General features: G+C 36.9%; 1 protein-coding gene across 1 annotated transcript in view; it reads left to right on the forward strand.

The window, feature by feature from the left end:
* Window positions 1-19,965, forward strand: part of BCKDHB (branched chain keto acid dehydrogenase E1 subunit beta) — a 199,265-nt gene that overhangs the window by 25,301 nt on the left and 153,999 nt on the right. The window contains exon 4 of the mRNA XM_090280522.1: window positions 19,744-19,877. Coding sequence (XP_090136648.1) covers window positions 19,744-19,877 — 134 coding nt within the window. The remainder of the gene's footprint in view (window positions 1-19,743; window positions 19,878-19,965) is intronic.

Below are 19,965 nucleotides of genomic sequence, written 5' to 3' on the forward strand. Positions count from 1 at the left end.
CAGGTCAGGGATACTGACCCATATAGCACAGGGCAACCTTCTCCCACCAAATAATTATCTGGCCCCAAACATCAATAGCGCCGGGGTTGAGAAACCCTGATCTAGTCCCTCTTCTGATGTAGAAACTGAAGTTCTGGAAGGTTAAGTGTTAACAGTTTGTCCAGTTGCAAGTGGGTGAGCCTTATCCCGAGGTCAAGCTTCCAAAAACACAGCTCTGAGCTTTTTGAACTACATTATTTTTCTTCTTATTATATAAATGAACAACTCACTTATATAAAAACATGAGATATACAGTATAAGGAATATATAAGGAATTTTAATAAACAAAGCTCAAGGGTTTTGATTACTCATGGAGTAAGAAGCCAGTTGTCAGTACCCATATTAAGGTTGTAAAAAGTTCTCTTTTGTGACTTTTTTTGTGAACAAGTTTTTTGATTAGTGCATTAAATTGTTTGGGGTTAGCAGCTGCTGCTTTGACAATATTTTTTCCCGTAGTTGATTAAACAATAAATGTTAGAGCTATCAACAGGTGTTCTCTCTGACATTTTAAGCATCAGTATAATGCCCTTAAGCCAGTTTTTCTCAACCTTATTTGACAATGGCAGGCTTTTAGAATTATTAAATGTGTACAGCAGGGACTTAGGAGATAGGATAGGACTAAAAGACCAGGAAAAGTGGGATTATAAGTCATTATTGTCAGAAGGTATAAAACTGACTTTTATCTTTTTAAATATCAAAGTAAAGAATTAGAAAAATGAAATTATATTTTATTAAGAAAAATATTTATATTAAGAGAGAGTAAAAGATCTTTTGTTTTACATTTTCACTTTTAAGTATGACATATCATATATGTCCATTTAATAGTAGGTATGGAATTGCTAAGTTAGCTTCCCATATCTGGTTCCAAGTTATGATAATTCTCTTCCTGACTGGTGGTACTTTTAACAGAGGGAAGAACATACTTTTTCTCTTCAGTATTTAGTATTTCTTGAATTAGATGCATTAGACATATTAAAATGTTTTATTTTGGGCAGCTCATTTTGTAATTTTTACACATTAAAGCCAGAAATCAGCAATTTCTTTGTTTTCCTTTCTTTCTTTCTTTCTTTCTTTCTTTCTTTCTTTCTTTCTTTCTTTCTTTCTTTCTTTCTTTCTTTCTTTCTTTCTTTCTTTCTTTCTTCCTTCCTTCCTTCTTTTTCTTCTTCTTTTATTTTCTACTTCTTCCGTATTCAGAATTGCTTATTTGATTCAAATATAATTTTGAATTATGAGGCTTTTCTTTTTAGATCCCAGAAGTTATCAGGACTGAAAGGGGATCAGTATAACAGTTTTTATATAGAGTATTCAGATTGTTCAGTATCTGAATCCCTGGATTCTCCCATTCTATTTTGTTCATTTTTAAGAAATATCACAAAGTCCATTAAATTACTATTAAGGATGCTGTTCTTTCTAGAAGTTGTGCCTGATGGCCGTGCAGCTGTGTAGTATTCACATTGTGTTCAGGTATTTAGGAGATGTTGTTACTTACCTGAAATCACTTACCTGTCTCAGAAGGTTTGAATCAAAATGTGTAGGTTATTGCAAGATAGATATTCTGTGCTTTACTTCTAACTTAGAATTCCACTGTGTAGCACCTTCAATAGTTATAAAGTCACATAATAATTAAATTCACCAGGAAAAATGACTTTTTCAGTCCAATTGGGAATAGCCAGTAAAAACAGCCTTGCATGGAAGACAATATTAATGTCACTTGCCATATATTTGAGTGACACCTGTGTAAAGTCTCAGAAGATTGGAGCACAGTGCTTTTATTTTCTGTTCCCGTTCAGCATAGATGAGATTTCTCAGTTGCTTTGATTGGCAGAAGAAATGGGGGATGAGTTAGCTAAAGGTTGGCAAATGTCATGTGCTAAGGAATCACTTGGGAAATTTGTTGGACAAAGTTTTCAGTTTCCTAGTGAGTCGCTATACCCAAAGGCAGCTTTAGCAACCAACTGCTTGACCTTCTCCAGTGGCATCCTGCCATCCTTCTCCCCCAGAGGTCCTCTGGCCATCAGCTAGAAGTGGTGGCATCTGGCCAGCCTTACATTAGCCAACAGATTCTTTTCTGTAGTTTTGGCTCTCAGACACTCAAGCATCGTTGGTAATAAAGGATTTCTCTTCATCTCAGTTTCTGGGCAGGCTGTTCATTTAACCCTCATCCTTTCCTCTGCTGGTGTCTGCCAGCTTGGAGTCTAGCACAACAAAGACACTTACTTCTAAGCCAAAAGGAAACACACATAAACACAATATTTCATTCTTAATTAATCAAGATCCTGTTGATGCTGAATTTGAGCATTATGTTCTTGAAAAAGTGGCGGTTCCTCAAAACTCAAAAGAAAACTCGTACATCACTTTCAGAACATGTTAATTCTTAAAGGAAGAAAGCATATTAAATGGCATAAACCCTTTATATCTATTCAAATCTAAATTAAACAATGATAGGATAGACATTAAGAAGTTCCACAGTATTTTTAACAAATTTCTTAATTCAGTAAGGCACCTGGGTCATTTGCCTGAAGAAGGCATCTTTTCCATTCCATAGAATTTATGCGCAGGGATCATATAGCCATTTAGCCATTTAGCTTTTAGTTACTTGTGTGTATATGTGTCTCTGTGTGTGTAGTTATAACTCTGCTCATAATGTTTAACTCTATAAGAAGAGAAGTTAGATATCATGTCTTACAATTAGTGCACAGATTCTGTTCTTGAATGGCGTCATTCACCGCACAGTCTTGAAAATGAATCAAGAAGGGAACCAGGATCTGTTGTGTGCCTCTAACCTACTTAGCCTCTCCTGATTTCTTTCAGATATTTGTGAGCAGAATTTGAGCAAAAGAGTCTTAATGAAGCGCCAACCTCCCCATTCAATTCTTACCAAATTACCTTTATTCGCCCTTATATCTAGTGCACGCTGTTTCTTCAGGCCTGGGGCAGAGCAATAAAATTTCTGTAAAGTTTGGTTTTTTAGATTAGGTGATTCTTGGTTGTCAATATTCATTTTACTTGGAGCACCCATAAAGTTACTGCACTGTCTTTCACTGTTTAAATTCCTTGTAGCCGTGTAGTGCTACTACTGTCATTTTATTTCCACCCTCTATCCTATTTCTCTCAGAATAATCTCTGTGTTCCAAGGAATTAGAGGATCGGAAGATAGACATTGTTCTTTTTAAGAGTTTCAGGTAGGTTCATGACTTTGAGGGGGAGAAGAGCCTAACATCAGGATTTCCTTGCTTAGTTTTATTTTTGCACATACCCTTCTGGTACTGTTTTCTATTTGTGGTCTCTAGTGGGGGGGTCTTTGTTCAACAGCTTGAGCCTTTCTTCCCTAATTTCTGGTAGACTGCTAAAAGATTAAGTCCAGTTATTAGCATCTGATGTATTTTTTCCCTTTCAGACCACATCATATCTATTTTTCCCTTGTGGGTCCCTTTTGTGGAGGCTTTAGCAACTTGAAACTGTATCTCCTTGTCTGTCCTCATCTTGCCATCACTGTGTGTGCAGCTGTAAGTGGTCTGGTGTTTATCCTCTCGAGAATAGCACCCCCTACCCCCCCACCCCCCCCAAAAGAAGAAAATCAAGAGATCTCTGTTGATGGTGCAGTGACATAAGGATCTGTCCACCCTGACCCTGCTTTTGCTAACATTGTGGTATCTGTGCTCAATGTGACTTTAATTTTCATCAGTTCCCCCAAACCACCTCATGCATACATAATATCTAAATAAAAATGGGCTAGCTGTGAAGATGTAAGATTAAGACAAGCCATCTGGCTTTAGTCTCCAACTAGAATGCTTCTCCTAAGCTCCTCCTACATAGATACTCTGGAGTTCTGCTGCCTGGCAACTCCATCAGTTTCTCTTTGGGTCATTTTTATAGTTTCTGCAGAACTGGAAGGTTGCCACTAAAAATAGCCCTGATCCATTCAAGCATGTGATATAATTGCTAGGCCAACTGCTGTAAGTAATGAAGGGATATGAAGGTAGCAATGGGCTGAAGGGCACTCGATAGAGAAAGGCTGGCATTGACTTACCATTGCCACATTGACCAATGGACACAGGAAATAGGTGATTAACATTAAAGTGTCATCTGACAAACAGCAAAAACATTCCTGAACTTTTTCTTGGGCTAAGACACTTCTTTAATATGACCTCGGATTACTCAGGTTATTTTCCAGGCTACAGAGACCAATTTATTAGGCCTAGGTGCTCACCAGACATGCCTTTTGAGGCAGATATAGATGCTTTCAGTTGTGTGTGTATGTACACATGTGGGATAAAAACGTGTTTGAAATAGGCCCCCAGATAGTGACACCAGGATTCACTTCATAGCACTGCTTCTCATCCTTGCCCCTATGTTGCAATACTGAGGTGTAGATCTCCCCTCAGAGGTTCTAAGTTACTGATCTTGGGTGGGGCCAGGGTGTTGGAGTTTTAAAAGGTCCCCAGGTGATTTAAATATGCAGCCAAATTTGAAACCTGCTCTGGAAGGTACTGAAGTTTTTAAGATGTGGTCCCTGCCTTTAGGAAATCCCAGTACACTTGATAGGCCAAAGCATAATTATATAGCAAGTAAAATAACAATGTAAGAATGAAATAATATAAAACTATGTAAGAAGTGCCCATAACTTTGCTTCTTTTATTTAAGCCACAATTTAAATGACAGAGGCTGAACTAAATTGTGCACTGAGAGTTTTGATATTTGAGAGTTGTGGAAAAGGAGACAGATGAACATCAACATCTACTTTTCTCCAAAGACTCCACTGAAATGTCAAGGGGTTTTCTTTTGTAAAGGCCTAAATTCACAAGGATAGGAAGAATGTAACTGGAGACAACATGAACGGTGATGGAAATTCGAAAGGCGAAGGGCTTAATACACTTGGAGAAACAGAATCTGGAATGGGCAGTGGGGCAGCCAAGAACTGGCCTAGTTACGTCACAGAATTACCCAAAGGCTCAGGAGCTGGCAACACCAAGTGTCTCTGGGAATAGGGGTTTAGGGTGTTGAGGCTCTAGCATAAGGAGAATTGGTTGAAAGTCTTTTTGCCCTCAGATCTCCAAATTTTTTCTATCATCTGGCCGAATCCTGGAGGTTAATTCTTTATGTAGAGGACATCCAGAGTTTGGAGGGTGGGGTGGGAAATGTAGTCTTTATTCTGTATGGATATGTGCTCAGCTAAACTCGAGTTTCTGTACAAGAGAGAATATTGGGGTATAATTAGCAGTCAGTACTCTGCTTACTGCCCTGGCTGGTTTGGCTCAGTGGATTGAGCGTCGGCCTGCGAGCTAAGTGTCGCTGGTTCGATCTTCCAGTCAGGGTACATCAGAGAAGGAAAACTCTGACTCCAAAAAACCTCCGCTGCCTTGCGGCATACCTCTTCAGGGGAAAGGCTAAGGGAGTAAACCCCGACAGAAAATCCGGAGCCGGAGTCCCTAAGGCGGTTTGACGTTGTAGTCAACACCGGCAACTCCTGCGGCGCACCTGAACCCAAGCTGTATTGACTCCGTCTTTCCCTTGGATCCTTCAGCTGCGAAGAGAGGGGGGGTCTGCTGCATGGGCAACAGCAGACCCTCCATATTACCCTGCCCAGGCTCTGTAGCTTCAGCATCATCGCAAGATGTCGATTCAACACGGGAGGAGACAGATACGATGTCACTCCTGAGTCGGACTGCACAGCCATTCTCGGCGGTGCAGATGGACTCTTAAGAAGCTACACCATCGTCTCTCGAGACGGACGGCTGCCGACGACGACGACTCTGCTTACATATACAGGTATTTACTACCTGTATTAATAAAATAATAATAACAACTGATGGTAATAATAATAGTAGCAATGAACTCTTATAGTGCTTTTTACATGCCCAACACTCTTTTAGGGACTTTACATATATTAAGTCACCTGATCCTCACAAGCCTATGACATTGATTTATCCCATTTTGCAGATGTAGAAAGTGAGATACAGAGGAGGTAAGTAACTTCCTCGAGGTTTCATACCAGAACCAGGCCTAAGATCTCATCTTTCTGTGATTAAACCTGACATTATTTCGGAAAAAGTTAATTTCTAATTAAAATTGTTTAATGTGTTGGTTTTGTGTTCTTTTTGGAAAAAATGATTATACTGATATATGTGCTTGATAAATGTAAGGAATTATTATTAGTTTTATATTTAAGTAAATACAAAAATGTGACATTTGAAATGTATTTATTTTTTCCATTTAAAATAGATTCATATAGTATTTTGAATACTGTTTTAGAAGGTGGCGAATGGCAATTAAATTGGTAATTTAGAACATAACTCTGGCCATAGCATGTGAGACTGAAGACAGGGAGACCAGGATTGAGATGACTGAGTCCAGAGGTTCTTAAACTTTAGCACCCATCAGAATCACCTGGAAGGCTTGACCAATTAGAGAGTTTTTGATTCAATAGGTCTGAGGTGGGACCCAAGAATTTTTACTTCTTGCAAGTTTTCAGGTGCTGCTGCTGCTGGTAGTTCAAGGACCACAGTTTCAGAACCACTGCAACTACCTGAAAGGTAATGAGAATCTAAACTATGGCACTGGAGGAAAGATGGAGTCAGGGGTCAGTAGAGAGTCAGTCAGGGAGAATGGATAGGGCTTGTGATTCTTTGGAAATTGAGACAAATGGAGAGAAAGGGATCTAGAGCAATTGTCAGGAGTTAAATACTGAATGAAAGACAAAAATTTCCACTAGGTATGAAATTAGGAGGCCATTGGTGACTAGTTGATCTAAATAAAAGCAATTTTAATAGAAGAGTGCAGTCAGAAATAGATTATATGACAAAAACTTTGAGGGAATATGATTATCCTGTAGTAGCACATAGAATATAGATGTCTTTAATTTTGAAACACTAGGTTTTACTCTGTACCATTGCTTATTTTAGCTGGCTACCTGGGTTGGACCAGACTAAAGGGTTCCATCATGCTATGCATCATGATACTTCCTGGCTTACCCCTGACTATTGGTTTAAAAATGAATCTGACATTTTAAAAAGTTGCTATATCTGTATTTGAAGTGAAACTCATCCTTATGCATATATGTATGTATACAGGGTGTCCCAAAAAATGTATACACACTTTAAATAATTATAAAGTCGGTGTTTATTAAAATACATTTTATTTTCAAAATGTAATAGAATCTACAGACATTATTTAATTGTTTTGTCAATGCCTGTTTTCAAACTTTACGTCTGCTCTGGTCCAGGCACTGCTGACAATGCGAAGCAGTGGAATTGCAAACATCATGAAACATTTCGTTTGGTATTTGTGTGCATTCTCATTCAATGGCTGCTCTCGATTCAGCGACTGTTGCAGGTTTCATAGCATAGACTTTGTCTTTTAAGTATCCCCATAAAAAAAAGTCTACTGTTGTGAGGACTGGTGAATGCGCAGGGTATTCCATGAAACCCCTTCATCCAATCCACCTCTTTGGCAAGATCTCATCAAGGTAAGATCTAACATCGTGATGGTGGTGTCGGGGTGCCCCATCTTGCTGTTTCATGATGTTTGCGATTCCATCGCTTCACATTGTCAGCAGTCCCTGGACCAGAATGGACGTCAGTTTGAAAACAGGCATTGACAAAACAAACAGTGCCTGTAGATTCTATTATTATATTGTGAATATGAGATGTATTTTAATAAACACTGACTTTATAATTATTTAAAGTGTGTATACATTTTATGGGGACACGTGTGTGTGTGTGTGTGTGTGTATTAGTTTTACATCCATGTAGAAACTGTTTTCCTTCCATTTTGTTATACATGGTGACTTTTGATCTCTGCCTGCCTCTTGGATCTTGCATATAGATGCTCAAGACAACTCAGATTTAAAACTTCAGAGTTGTCAAGTTCTGCTGGATTTACCTTGGGGTTTTTCTCCCTGCTCTCACTGCTGTCACTGTCAGAGTTCATGCCCTCAATACTTTTGACCTGAAAGATTATAATATTTGTGGTAAGAGTCTTTTTTCCTCACTTCTTCCTACTCTAGTTTAAATTATATACATCTGTGAGATTAACTTTCTCGGAATACAGCTTCAATCACAATGCTTATTGCTTAAAACCTTCCCTATGTTTAATAGTAAAGTCCAGTTTTCTTAGCATTTAAGATCTTAGATGAACTGGCTGGCTTTCACTTTTCTTTCCGACTTTAGTTTTTAACCCCATATTTCTTGCTGCGTTCACAATACTCACCAGTTGCACCAAATCATCTCTGCTCCTCTGATTTTCCTTACAGCTTCTGCCGGTCAGAAAGTTCTCCCTCTTCTTCAAATTCGACTTGTACTTCCAAACCCAGCACATCTTCCTCGAGCCTTGGCTACCTAGAAATAATCTCTCAATTGTTCTTGTTTGTTTCCATCTAGTGCCACATTTATAATTCATGATTTTTATTTTATCCCATATTTTACATATATATATATATATATATATATATATATATATATATATATATATATAAATCCATCTTTATATCTCCCAGGATGCCCATAATAATCCCAAACACAGAAATTGGTTTAGTGAATGGAAGAATGGGAAGCTTGTTGTCATGATTTAGTGCAAATAAAGTGATGGTTCATTTAACTGACACAGAGTATTGTATATCAGTGAATGACTTCTAATGGAATTTTCTAATGCTGCTGTGAGTGAGGGTTTAAGGGACCTCTTCTAAGTAGTCTGTCAACTTTGTCATATCTCTTTTGATCAGAAATATTTTTAACTTCTTTGTATTTGATTTTGCCCTACTTAGATATTTCAGTGAGCTGAAAACTATACTTATTGTGAGATATCACTGTTATGCTGTTTATGGCAAGCTTGTTAGGCATTGCTTGGATGATGTGTGTATATAAGTACCCATATACACACAGACATGAAATCATACATATTTTACCTGAGATTAATATGGTGGACAACTATGTTTTCCACACAGTGTTTATTAGTTAGGTGGATGAATGGATTCACTAGTCAGAATGATGATCTATACCAGTTACTTTCTGCTTATTGATAAATTCCATTGATGTGTTTTCTGATTCTGCTTTTATTCATTGGAGTGTGAACTGGAAAAGTAATTAAACTGTAGAAGAAATGTGTGGGGTTTGTTGGTTATAATTGATTTTAGGGAACAAACATATAACTCTAGGATAAGAAATTATAATGCTATAAGTTATAGAAATTATAAAACATTTCAGATTTAGAATAGAATAACATAATTGAATTTTCAAAACTAACTTGTTTTCTTTTTGGCTGAACATCAATCATTTGGGGCTTTTAGACTGTTACTTTTGGGACTATAATAAGGATCATAGTTACGGTATTTGTGTTTAGCTCTTCCTATATCTGCACCTTGAATTTGTTCGTATATCAGTAATACAGCTATTTAATTTAATTGTTTCAATTTTTAATCCTCACCTGATAATATGTTTATTGATTATTTTTTGGGGGAGGGAGAGAACGAGAGAGAGAGAGACTGAGACAGAGACAGAGACAAACATCTGTGGGTTGCCTCTCATTATCAAACCCGCAACCTAGGTATATGCCCTGACTGGGAATTGAACCTGCAACCTTTTGATGCACAGGACGATGCTCCAACCAACTGACCACTCAGCCAGGGCTACTCACAGTTATTTTTAAAAAGAGCAGATATAGTTAGTGAATGTTGTTTATTTTTTTGGTTGAAACTGTGTTTTCATTCTTTTGAGTTTTATTTTATTAATAGCTCTTCAATTTGGACTTAGAATCAGTTTAATGTCAACTTTCTTCTGTTTACAAAGGGGAAAGCTCATTTATTTTTCATGCTTCTTTGTCATGTTGGTCCCTTTGCCTCTGAGAAAAGGGCACCAACCTATTTAGATAGGGAAGTTTAGGCTATTTATAAAGCTAGGCAGGTTAATTAAAATTGACATCTTGGTAATGTCCTCCTTGGTGAATGACGCATATGGGTTTTAGATGATGCTAGCATGCTGTTTTCACTTACTGTCAGGAATCAGCTGGAGGAATTTGTGTGCTTTGGGCTTTAGTGTTGACGTAGGTACTGGGTACAGATATGTTTTAGGAAACATCTCATTTCCATATAAATGAAGGAAGATTAAAAAAAATTTAGATGGCCTGCCCTTAAATTCCAGCTGGTATCATAACGATGATGAAAATATTTCTTTTGACTTTCTGGAAAAACAGCTTTGATTATGTTCAAGCAAAGTGAAGTCATTACAGGCTTATTCAGATATACTTTTTGTATTCATTTTTTGGATAGTTTTTAAGTATTGCCTATGTATATGTTTATTTAAAAAGGATGTTTTTATTTGAATTCATCTTCCATGACAAAACTGTGGTTCTCTTTTTTTAAAGACATAGTAAATATCAGTTTGATTGAAATGGGTTTTGTGATTTTTTTTTTTTTTTTAATTTGTGAGTGTCACTAGACAAATGCCATGTGATTTCACTTGTATGTGGAATCTAATGAACAAAACTGACAGACAAAAATAGAAACACAGGTATGGACACATGAAACAGATTGACAGCTCTCAGAGGGGAGAGCGGATACTGGGTGAAAGAAGGTGAAGGGATTACCTGAAGAACATATATGCATAATCCATAGAGACAACAGTGTGGTGATGGCCAGAAGGGAGGGGGGGCTAAGTGGAGGCAGGAAGAGTGGGGGAAATGGGGACATCTGTAATAGTGTCAACAATAAAAATAAAGGACAAAAAGTGAAAAAAATAGTCTAATAAACTTAAATCATATGGTGCCTATTCCCTAGAATCCAGACATTTCAGATTACATTTAAGTTCTGTTTCTTTTCAGATAAGGTGGTTTCATTAGTGGGAATTTTATCTTCTTGAATCACATCGATCATGCTCAGAATAAAATTTGACAAGTGTCAAAACATCAGTGGTTGATTTATTGCTAGCTATAATATTGTTTCTGGACCTATAGACCTCAACAAAGCCAGCACTGGGTAATTCTGGATGATGTCTGGGCTTGGGAATGCTGAATTGGTCCTGTACTGCCAGGATCATGCTGCTGCCTTTGTGGATCATCATGTTACAAGAGCCTTCCTCAAGTGTTTGGTGAACAGCACAGTGCCCATAGCTCAGAGACCAGGCATCAGTTTGCTCAGGTACCCTTGGGGTTGAGGGGAGAGTAGTGTGGAGCCGCTGCTTCCAAGTGGATTCCTGCTTGAATAGAGCTGTGATCTGTAAGATCACTGGCCCTCCTTTCCAAGGAGTGTATTGGAAAACTTTGGGCTCCATCAGGTTCAGCTTTTGGTCTGCAGTCTTCAGTTCTTTGTAGATACATAGCTGCTGCAGCAGCGTTTGTTCCTCAGTCCAGGGGTTGCTTTTGATAATCAACTCTTTATTCTCACTCCTAGGGTATCTCTTGCAGGTTAACAGTGGCTGGGCTTCCAGTTTATAGCTGTGCTCTGCTTAGTGGTAAACCCCAGGATCTTTGTAAAAGTGCATACTAGCCTCCCGCTCTGTCTCTTTTTAGTCTTGCTAATAGCACAAGATTTTGGTTCATAGTTTAGAATTCCTTGTTATAGCCTTGCTACCATGACTTACTTGCTTTGCTACCCCACTTTTCACCCCAGGTGGAGAGAGAACTTATTGAGGAGTGTCAAAGTTGCATTGACATCTTCTAGCTGGGGTGGACTGAGGGTGAGGGTGAGCAGGTCCAGCGCTGAGTGGGCCCCTCCAGCTGATGGGAGTCTTGAAGACCACATGTGGGCCTCAGTACCTCTTGGTGCCAACCCTCAGGGGGTTCTCTGCCTTCATGTGCCTTTCAACGAACAACTATTCAGTCTATTGTGATAATAATTCTTTACATTCTATAATGCTTTATGGTTACAAAGGACTTACACGTGCGCGTTATCTTACTTGACCCACTCAGAGCAACCCTGGTTCATAGGCAGGTTAGTTATTTTTATCCTAACTTTATGAATCAAAAACTGAAACATCATTGAAGACCATGCAACTAAAGTGGAGGAACCATATTTAAACTCAGCTGTTCTGACTTCAGAGCCCATACCTTTAACCATTATGCTAATTTGCATATATACACCAAACTTCCTGGCTTTATATCCCACAGCTGTTTCTATTCCCTTTATGCTTCAGCTTCCTTGATTTATTTCCCAACTCTGAATTTGCACTTTATTACTTGCCTCTGTGCCTTTGGTCACTCTATGCCTACTTCCACCTGTGCCTTTCAAAACTCTGCTCATTCTTCTTTTCAAAATTAAATTTATTGGAGTGACAGCTAATAAGATTATATAGGTTTCAAGTGAACAATTCTGTGATATATCATCTGTTTATTGTATTGTGTGCCCACCACCCAAAGCCAAATCTTCTGTTACCATATGTTTGACCTCCTTTTTAGCCTTTATTACCTCTTTATCCCCCTTCCCTCTGGTAACTACCACACTGTTGTCTGTGTCTATGAGGTTTTGTTTGTTTGTTTTTCCTGTTTGTTTATCTGTTGCTCTCACGTTTATATCCTACATATGAGTGAAATTATATGGTTCTTAACTTTTTTTGTCTGACTTATTTCACTTAGCAAGATATTCTTAAAATCCATCCATGTTGTTGCAAATCCTTTCTGAGTATTTACCTGAAAAATTTGAAAACATTTATTTGCAAAGATATATGCACCCATATGTTTATTGCAGCATTATTCACAGTGGCCAAGACATGGAAACAACCGAAGTGTCAAAATTCTGCTCATTTTTAGCGCTCAATTCCAGCACCTTCTCTTCCACGAAACTTTGCAGGATTCCTTCAAGCTGAAAGAACCTCCTCTTCTCTAATAGCCTTTTATTTTTACATCACTTTCTTGTATCATAATTATTTTTATTTGACTTATTTCCCCATTTTACATAAGTTGTTTAAATGGTATCTCACTTTTATATCATATAGCATCCATCTGCAGTGCCTTGCACATGGTCAGGTACATATTGTGTAACTGTTTATTCCATTCGTTGAAAACAAATTATATCAAGTTATATTTTCAGTAGGTCAGAATTAAAACCTCTGATGGTGTCAAAGGCTATGGGAAGGTTCAGTCTTATCCTTTGACACATCTATCTAGTAAGCTTAGGAAGGTATACTTGAGACATCTTTCTTATCTCCTCAGTTTGCTCTACCTCTTAGGATACAGCCTATTTGTTAAAGATCTTACATAAGTTGTGACAAATTGAGTACTTTGTTTACATTAAAATAATTTCATTCCATTCCCTATTTTTAGCAGTCTCTAATGGTAATTGCTAGTAGTAATGGAATGTCTTGGGAAACAAAAGATTCAATTTGTAGTATCGTTAAAATCATTTTAATTTTACCCTTCAAGATTTCTTTGTAATTCACTTAAAAGTAAAAGTCTCTTTAAAGTTTATGTCTAGCATCAAGAGCATGGCAAGCAGGAAATGTAAAATGTAATTAAAAAATTTTTTTTAATACCTTGATAATAATTAAGATAATTTGAACTGTGAAATTGATATAGTCAGAGATACTCAGTTAAATATGAACTGATACAAGGACTTTTCTTTATGTTTATTTATTTATTATTCCCTTTTCTTCCATCCCTTTTTCCATTAAAGTGAATAGTGTAAAAACTATGTCACTTCACTATCAGTGACATTTTAGTTTTATGCATAAGTTTGACAGTTTAATACAACCTTTTTTGAGATAGAAACATGTATACATTTATACAGAATAATAGTGCTATATTGCTATGCAATGATTATTGAATCAAAGTTTGAAGCAGCCCTTTTCAAAGTTTAAAAAAAATCTCAAGTATTTACTTAACTTTCTTTAAAATCATGTTTAAAAGATGCTTTTTATTTTACTTCATTGTCAATAACTAGGTAATGTTCTGTGAAGATTTAACCCAACTTTTTAATTTGGTTTTGCTTTTCTGAGAAACATTTGAGGGAATTTTAGGAATTAACCATAAAGACTCAGTACATTCAGATTAATGTTCTGAGCTTTTTTTTTTTCCCCCATCTGGCTGTGGCGCCAGATAATTAAGGTCTAATTTGATATATTTTAGCATTCATGAGTTGAGTAGTCTGCAATGACTAATTTAGGAAATAAATTTCTCTAGTACAATGGACCAAGCCTTGATTAGAGTACCAGGGCTGTAGTTACTGGCTTTTGACTTTGAGTGGCTGTCCTTTCATACCACCCATAAATTTTACATGATCATTAAGTTATCTCATGGAATCTACCTATTTTTATCCCTTCTGAATTTCTTGTAGGTGTAACTTTGAATTTCTTTTCTTCCCCAGTTGATACAATTCGGAGTGTGCCTATATTCTCTTTAGTTTACAAATCTTTATTTAAACGAAAGACTAATTTGCCCCATTATACTTTTTTCCAATTAATCATGTAAAGTTTTTTTTTTTTTTTTTTTTTTTTTAACTTTTGGTTACTAAGAATAGTGCTTTTAAAAAAAATTGCCACACTATCCTTCCTTGTCATCTGTTGACCCCAGCCAGGCCAATCTTCTCTGTTCCTAGGCTGGCTCACTGTCAGTCTCTCCAGTATTCCTGTTAGTAACCACATGGATGGTCTTCTCAATATTCTGGCTTCTCAGTTTTTACCTTCTTACTCTAGTGATCTTGTCCTCCATCCTACTTCATCTTCTTACTCTTAAGAGTCATACTCCTGAATTTGTCATTGTCAGTAACCATAGTTCCTTCGTCATCTGAACTTGAAACATCCCCAACTCTGACCTCCATCTTGAACCTCTCCAGCTCACTGCTTCTAGTAATTCCATCCCAACAATCTTCTGACCTTAATGATTTTTAAAATCCATGAATGCCACTGACCTGCCACTGTCTCTTACTCCCCTGATGACTTTTCTTCTCTTTATATTCAGTTTATATTTCATGTAATTATTTGCTTGGAAAAATCCAATTGTAGTTAAATTTATCCTCTCTGTCTAAGTCCACAACAACATTGTGGGAGCAACATACATATGTCATCTTGCCAACCAATCTCACTTTCATTTCAGGCCTAGTCCTCTCCAGGGCCTGCTCATGCTGTCTGCCATTGTGCTGCAAGTTCCTGGGCCGTTCACTCTTTCATCCTTTCTTTTCTCTCAACACTGCCTTCTCTATTCTTATTCTTGCTAATCATCTTGTTTCATGTTTTATTAAGAAGATGGATGCAACTAATAGAGAACTTTGACAGGCTCTCACTACTCCCTTTGTCCATGTTCCAGCATCAGTGCTCATTCTCTTTCCTTCTGTTTTGAATGAATGTAAGGGTTCCTGTCAACTTCTCCACACTAGACTCCTTTCCCTTTTTGTCAGCTTTTAGAAGACATGGCTCTAGTTGTTCTTTCTTGTCTCTCTGTTTCATTAATTTTCTCAAAATCATCAATTTCCCTTTCTCCTATCAGCTTGCATATACAGTTATTTCTTTCATCATTAAAAAAAATCCTTCTATTGGTCCCATATTCTTCCTCAGCTAGTTGTTGCTCTTTTCTTTTTTTCTCCCCTTTATAGCAAAATTTCTACACATAATTGTCATTACTCATGGCCTTCAATTTCTCTTCTCCCATTTCCTCTTAAAATTTTTGTTTTCTCCCTCCTACTTTGCAGACACTTATGTTAAGGTCACCAGTCAAAACATGTCAGCCCTCCTCTCACTTTCTATTGATAGCATATAGTACAAGTTGATTACACTCTCCCTTAGAAACACTTTCTTCATTTGGTTGTAGGCCAGCACATTCTCCTAGTTTTGCTGCAAACTCTTTGGCTTTTATTTTCTTCTCAACTTTGCTGAATTGTTTCTCACCTCTTGTGTTTGTAACATTGGAATTTTTTCTCTCATTTACATTTGCTTAGTAACCTCATTTACTCCCATATGTCTTTTTTTCTTTATTGTTACCAGAGGACATTTTTTTTTTTCATTGCTTTTAGAGAGAGGAAGGGTGGGGGTAAAGAGAGAGAGACATGGATGTGAGAGAGAAACATTGACCAGCTGTCCTCTTGTATGCACATTGACCTGGGATCAAACCTGCAACCCAGGTATGTACCCCGACTAGGAATCCAACCTGCAACCATTCAGTCCATAGGCTGATGCTCCACCCAACTGAGCCACAGTGGCCAGGGCTCTAGACCCATGTTTTTTAATGCCATCTTTAGGACATTTATAATTCCAGCAGTCAAATTAATAGCTTTATTTTAATGTCTGAAGGCATCTCAAACTTATTATCTCTAAACTGAACTCTTGATATCTCAACATGCTTCTTTATGTTTTTCCCTTTCTTAGTTACTGGCAACTCTCTCCTTCAAGTTGCTCAGGCAAAAAGCCCTTGAATCATCTTTAGCATTTCTCTGACTCATACTCCACATTCATTTAATCAGCAAAACATTTTGACTCTATCTTTAGACTATATCCAAAGTCTCACATCTTTTCTGCTATTATGTTTCATCATCTCTTTCTAGGGTAATTGCAATATCCTGTAATCAATCTTGCTGTGTCCACCCTTGCCTATTTATAGGCTGTTCAGCAAATACCAGCCGAGGAATCCTACTGAAATGCAATTTTAGAGACTGTCATGGTTTTGCTCATTGGCTTCCTGTTAACTCACCTACTTTACTCATTTTCACAGTATGTCAGAGTGCCTACAATGACGTACAAGGTCCTGTCAGGTCTGTTCCATTTTTCCATCCCATCCTCTTTAATTCTTCAACTTTATACCCTATCACTATTTCTCTTACTCTAGGTCAAACATTCTGAACATTTTGCCGTTCCCTGATGAGGTAAATATGCTCATACCCCCAGGACCTTTGTACCAGCTGGTCCTTCTGCCTGGCACATATTGCCTTGGATATATGAATAATAACTTCCTCAATTCCTTTAACTCTTTCTTTAAATGTCACCTCTCAGTGGTTCTTTCCCCATCTTCCCATTTAAAATCCCAGAAGTCCCACCTACTTCCCACCTACTCCCTCAATCACCTACTCCATGCTTAACTATTCTTCATAGCACTTGTCATCATTTAACACACTATATATTTTATTCATTTATTTTGTTTTTGCCTTTTTTTCTGACTGAAATGTAAGTTCCATAAGGAGAGGAGTTTTTTGTTTGTTTTGTTTTTTCCTGCTGTATCCTTTGCATCTAGAATAGTGTCTATACAATGTTAGGTACTTTGTAAGTGTTTGAATAGGTATGAATTTTTGTGTTATGATTCTACTACTACAGATGGAAATTGAACCTTAGGAGTTTAGTAATTTGTAGAGACAACTCTTAAACCCACATGCAATTACTGTATGTATTATTAATTTACCCATTGGGATACTGTGTGTATGAACTTGATGTCGGGTTAATTGCATTGTAACAGAGGAAGTCATCAGTATTGTACATTTTATGTGTGCTCTTACCCTCAATCCTTACCTGTTTGGGTGAAAATAGAAACAGACTTTTAATTCATGTCGAAGTAGTTACTTTGCTTAATCATAGAGACATGAAGAGAGTTAAACTATTTCCTTAAACTAAGCATGTTTTGGAGTAAGAATTCTGCCTTCTAGCAACAAAAAAAGCTATATTTACTGAGATGAAAAATATCTGAATCCAGGAAACTAGAAGCAGCAAGGAATAAATAAGAACACCGTTTCTCTGGTTCAGGTCGTTCAGGTATTCCATGGGTATGGATTCCACAGGTGGCAGCTGGAAATAGTTCTCATTTTCTATCAGTGAATTGTTCTTAATTCAACGGACTCAAAGATTTTCAGAAATTATAAAGCAACTCACAGTCAAATAGGGAACTGATGAGGGATAGAGGTCACAATCAGAAGGTAGTCACAGATAGCGATGAGTATGAATCATGCTTTAAGTTTTTGCAGCTGCTTTTATAGTACAAATTGTAGGATGTATCTAGTTGGCATTTCCTAGCACCTGCCCCTATTTGTGGTTCATATTCAAAAGGACTGATTGAGCTGAAAGTAAATTCTACATACCAAATCCCTGGATTATGGAACTGAAATATGAATCCTAGATCTATCCCCTAACTTTGGTCAGCTGGCCAGGCTGTGGGTATTGCTTGTGTCTGTACATCTATGTTTCCGAAATTAGAACTTTTCATGAAATGCTGGTATTGGTTGAGAGGTGGTAAAATTTCATATGAGAATTCAGTTGTATGCTAATAACATTGTAGCCTGTGGTTTCAATGGAAAGCCTAAATTGTTTGTTTATCAAGCTCCTTTAATTTAAAGAATCTCATACTCCAAATTCTGTCTCCTTTTTAGTGGGCAGAGGTAAAATCTATACTCAGTTCTTTGAGCTTCTGGCTGTTACCTGCTGGGCTTTTGGAGTCTCCTGCAGGCACAGGGGTCAACCGAGAATTTGAGCAGAGTTAATGCACAGATTTTGGGGCACCCCCATGTAGTTCCCTTCTTTTAGGAACTTAGTTTCTCAATTTCCAGCCACTGACAGCTCCAGACTCTATTTTCTCTGACACCTCAGGCTAATAAAACCATGTCTGTATATCTGAATTTTAGCTGTCTCATGTCACAGAAACTGGGGAGTCCCTTGGGGGGGAGTATGTAAATATCATAACTTATCCATTGCCATTCATTTCTCCCATGGGTCCACCTTCTTTCAGTTTAGGCCTATTTTTGCCTCTCCAATATATTTAAGTAGTTTTAGTTATATTTTGTTCAGATTTATAATAATTAGATTTGGAAGGTTACTCTGTCTTATTGAAACTAGAACCTCAATAAGTTGGGATACATAGAGTTTTCATTATTATTCAGGTCAAAATACTTTCTGATTTTCATTATAATTTCTTCTTTGAGTCATGAGTTATTTAGACATATATTTAAATTTCTTGACATAGGATTTTCTAATTATCTTTTTGTTATTAATTTCTAGCTTAATTCCACTGTGGTCAGAGAATATACTCTATGATTTTATTTCTTTGAAATTCGTTGAGATTAGATTTATAACCCAATCTGTGGTCAATTAATACTAGTGTTCTCTGTTCACCTGTAAAGGTTTTGTATTCCTAGCTGTTAGGCGTATAGTCCTGTATCTTTAAATTAAGTCATGTTTGTTAATGGTGTTTAAATCTTACATAGCCTTTTATTTTGGGATGTTTTCTCTGTCAATTATTGAGATTGGTATGTTAAAATTTTCCACTACATTGGGAATTTACCCATTTCTTCTTTGTATTCTGCTATTTTATTTCTATTTATTTGGAGCCCATATTGTTAAATGAGTTTAAATTTAGAATGTTGTCCTTGTGAATTGAACCCTTTAAAGAATGGATTTTCCCTTTTTATCTCTGGTAATGGCTTTTCCTTTTAAGTCTTCTTTGTCTGCTATTAATTTAGTGATGGCTTTCTTTGGATTGGTTTTTCATTGTATTTTTTTTGTTCCTTTTACTTACAACTTTCCAATATCTTTATTGTTTATTTTCTTTTAAGTACTCAGGTTTTGCCTTAAAAAAAATTCTGTGAAAATCTGTCTTTTAATTGTGACCTTTAGATTACTTAAAGTTAATATAATTGCTGTTTGCATTTAAACCAGCCACCATAGTAGTTATTTTCTATTTCTTTCACCTCTTTTATGCCTTTTTTTCCTCCTCGATCTTACCATTACCAGTTCATTGACTTTTCAGTTGCATTGTGCATTACATTATTCTGATTTGTCATTGTAAGATGACTATTTATTTATCTATTTATTTTAGGAAAAGATAGAGTTTTTAATACCCCATTGTGTGAACAAGGAATTGTTGGATTTGGGATTGGAATTGCAGTCACTGGTGCTACTGCCATTGCAGAAATTCAGTTTGCAGATTATATTTTCCCTGCTTTTGATCAGGTAAGAAGATTGCATTTTACTATAATTGATCACTTTTAAGGTTAAGCCCATGAAGTACTGAAGTTTTGCCTCCACTCTTCTACATGCT

The sequence above is a fragment of the Furipterus horrens genome, unplaced genomic scaffold (assembly GCF_987537825.1).
Source record: "Furipterus horrens unplaced genomic scaffold, mFurHor1.1.pri manual_scaffold_6, whole genome shotgun sequence".
NCBI lineage: Eukaryota > Metazoa > Chordata > Mammalia > Chiroptera > Furipteridae > Furipterus > Furipterus horrens.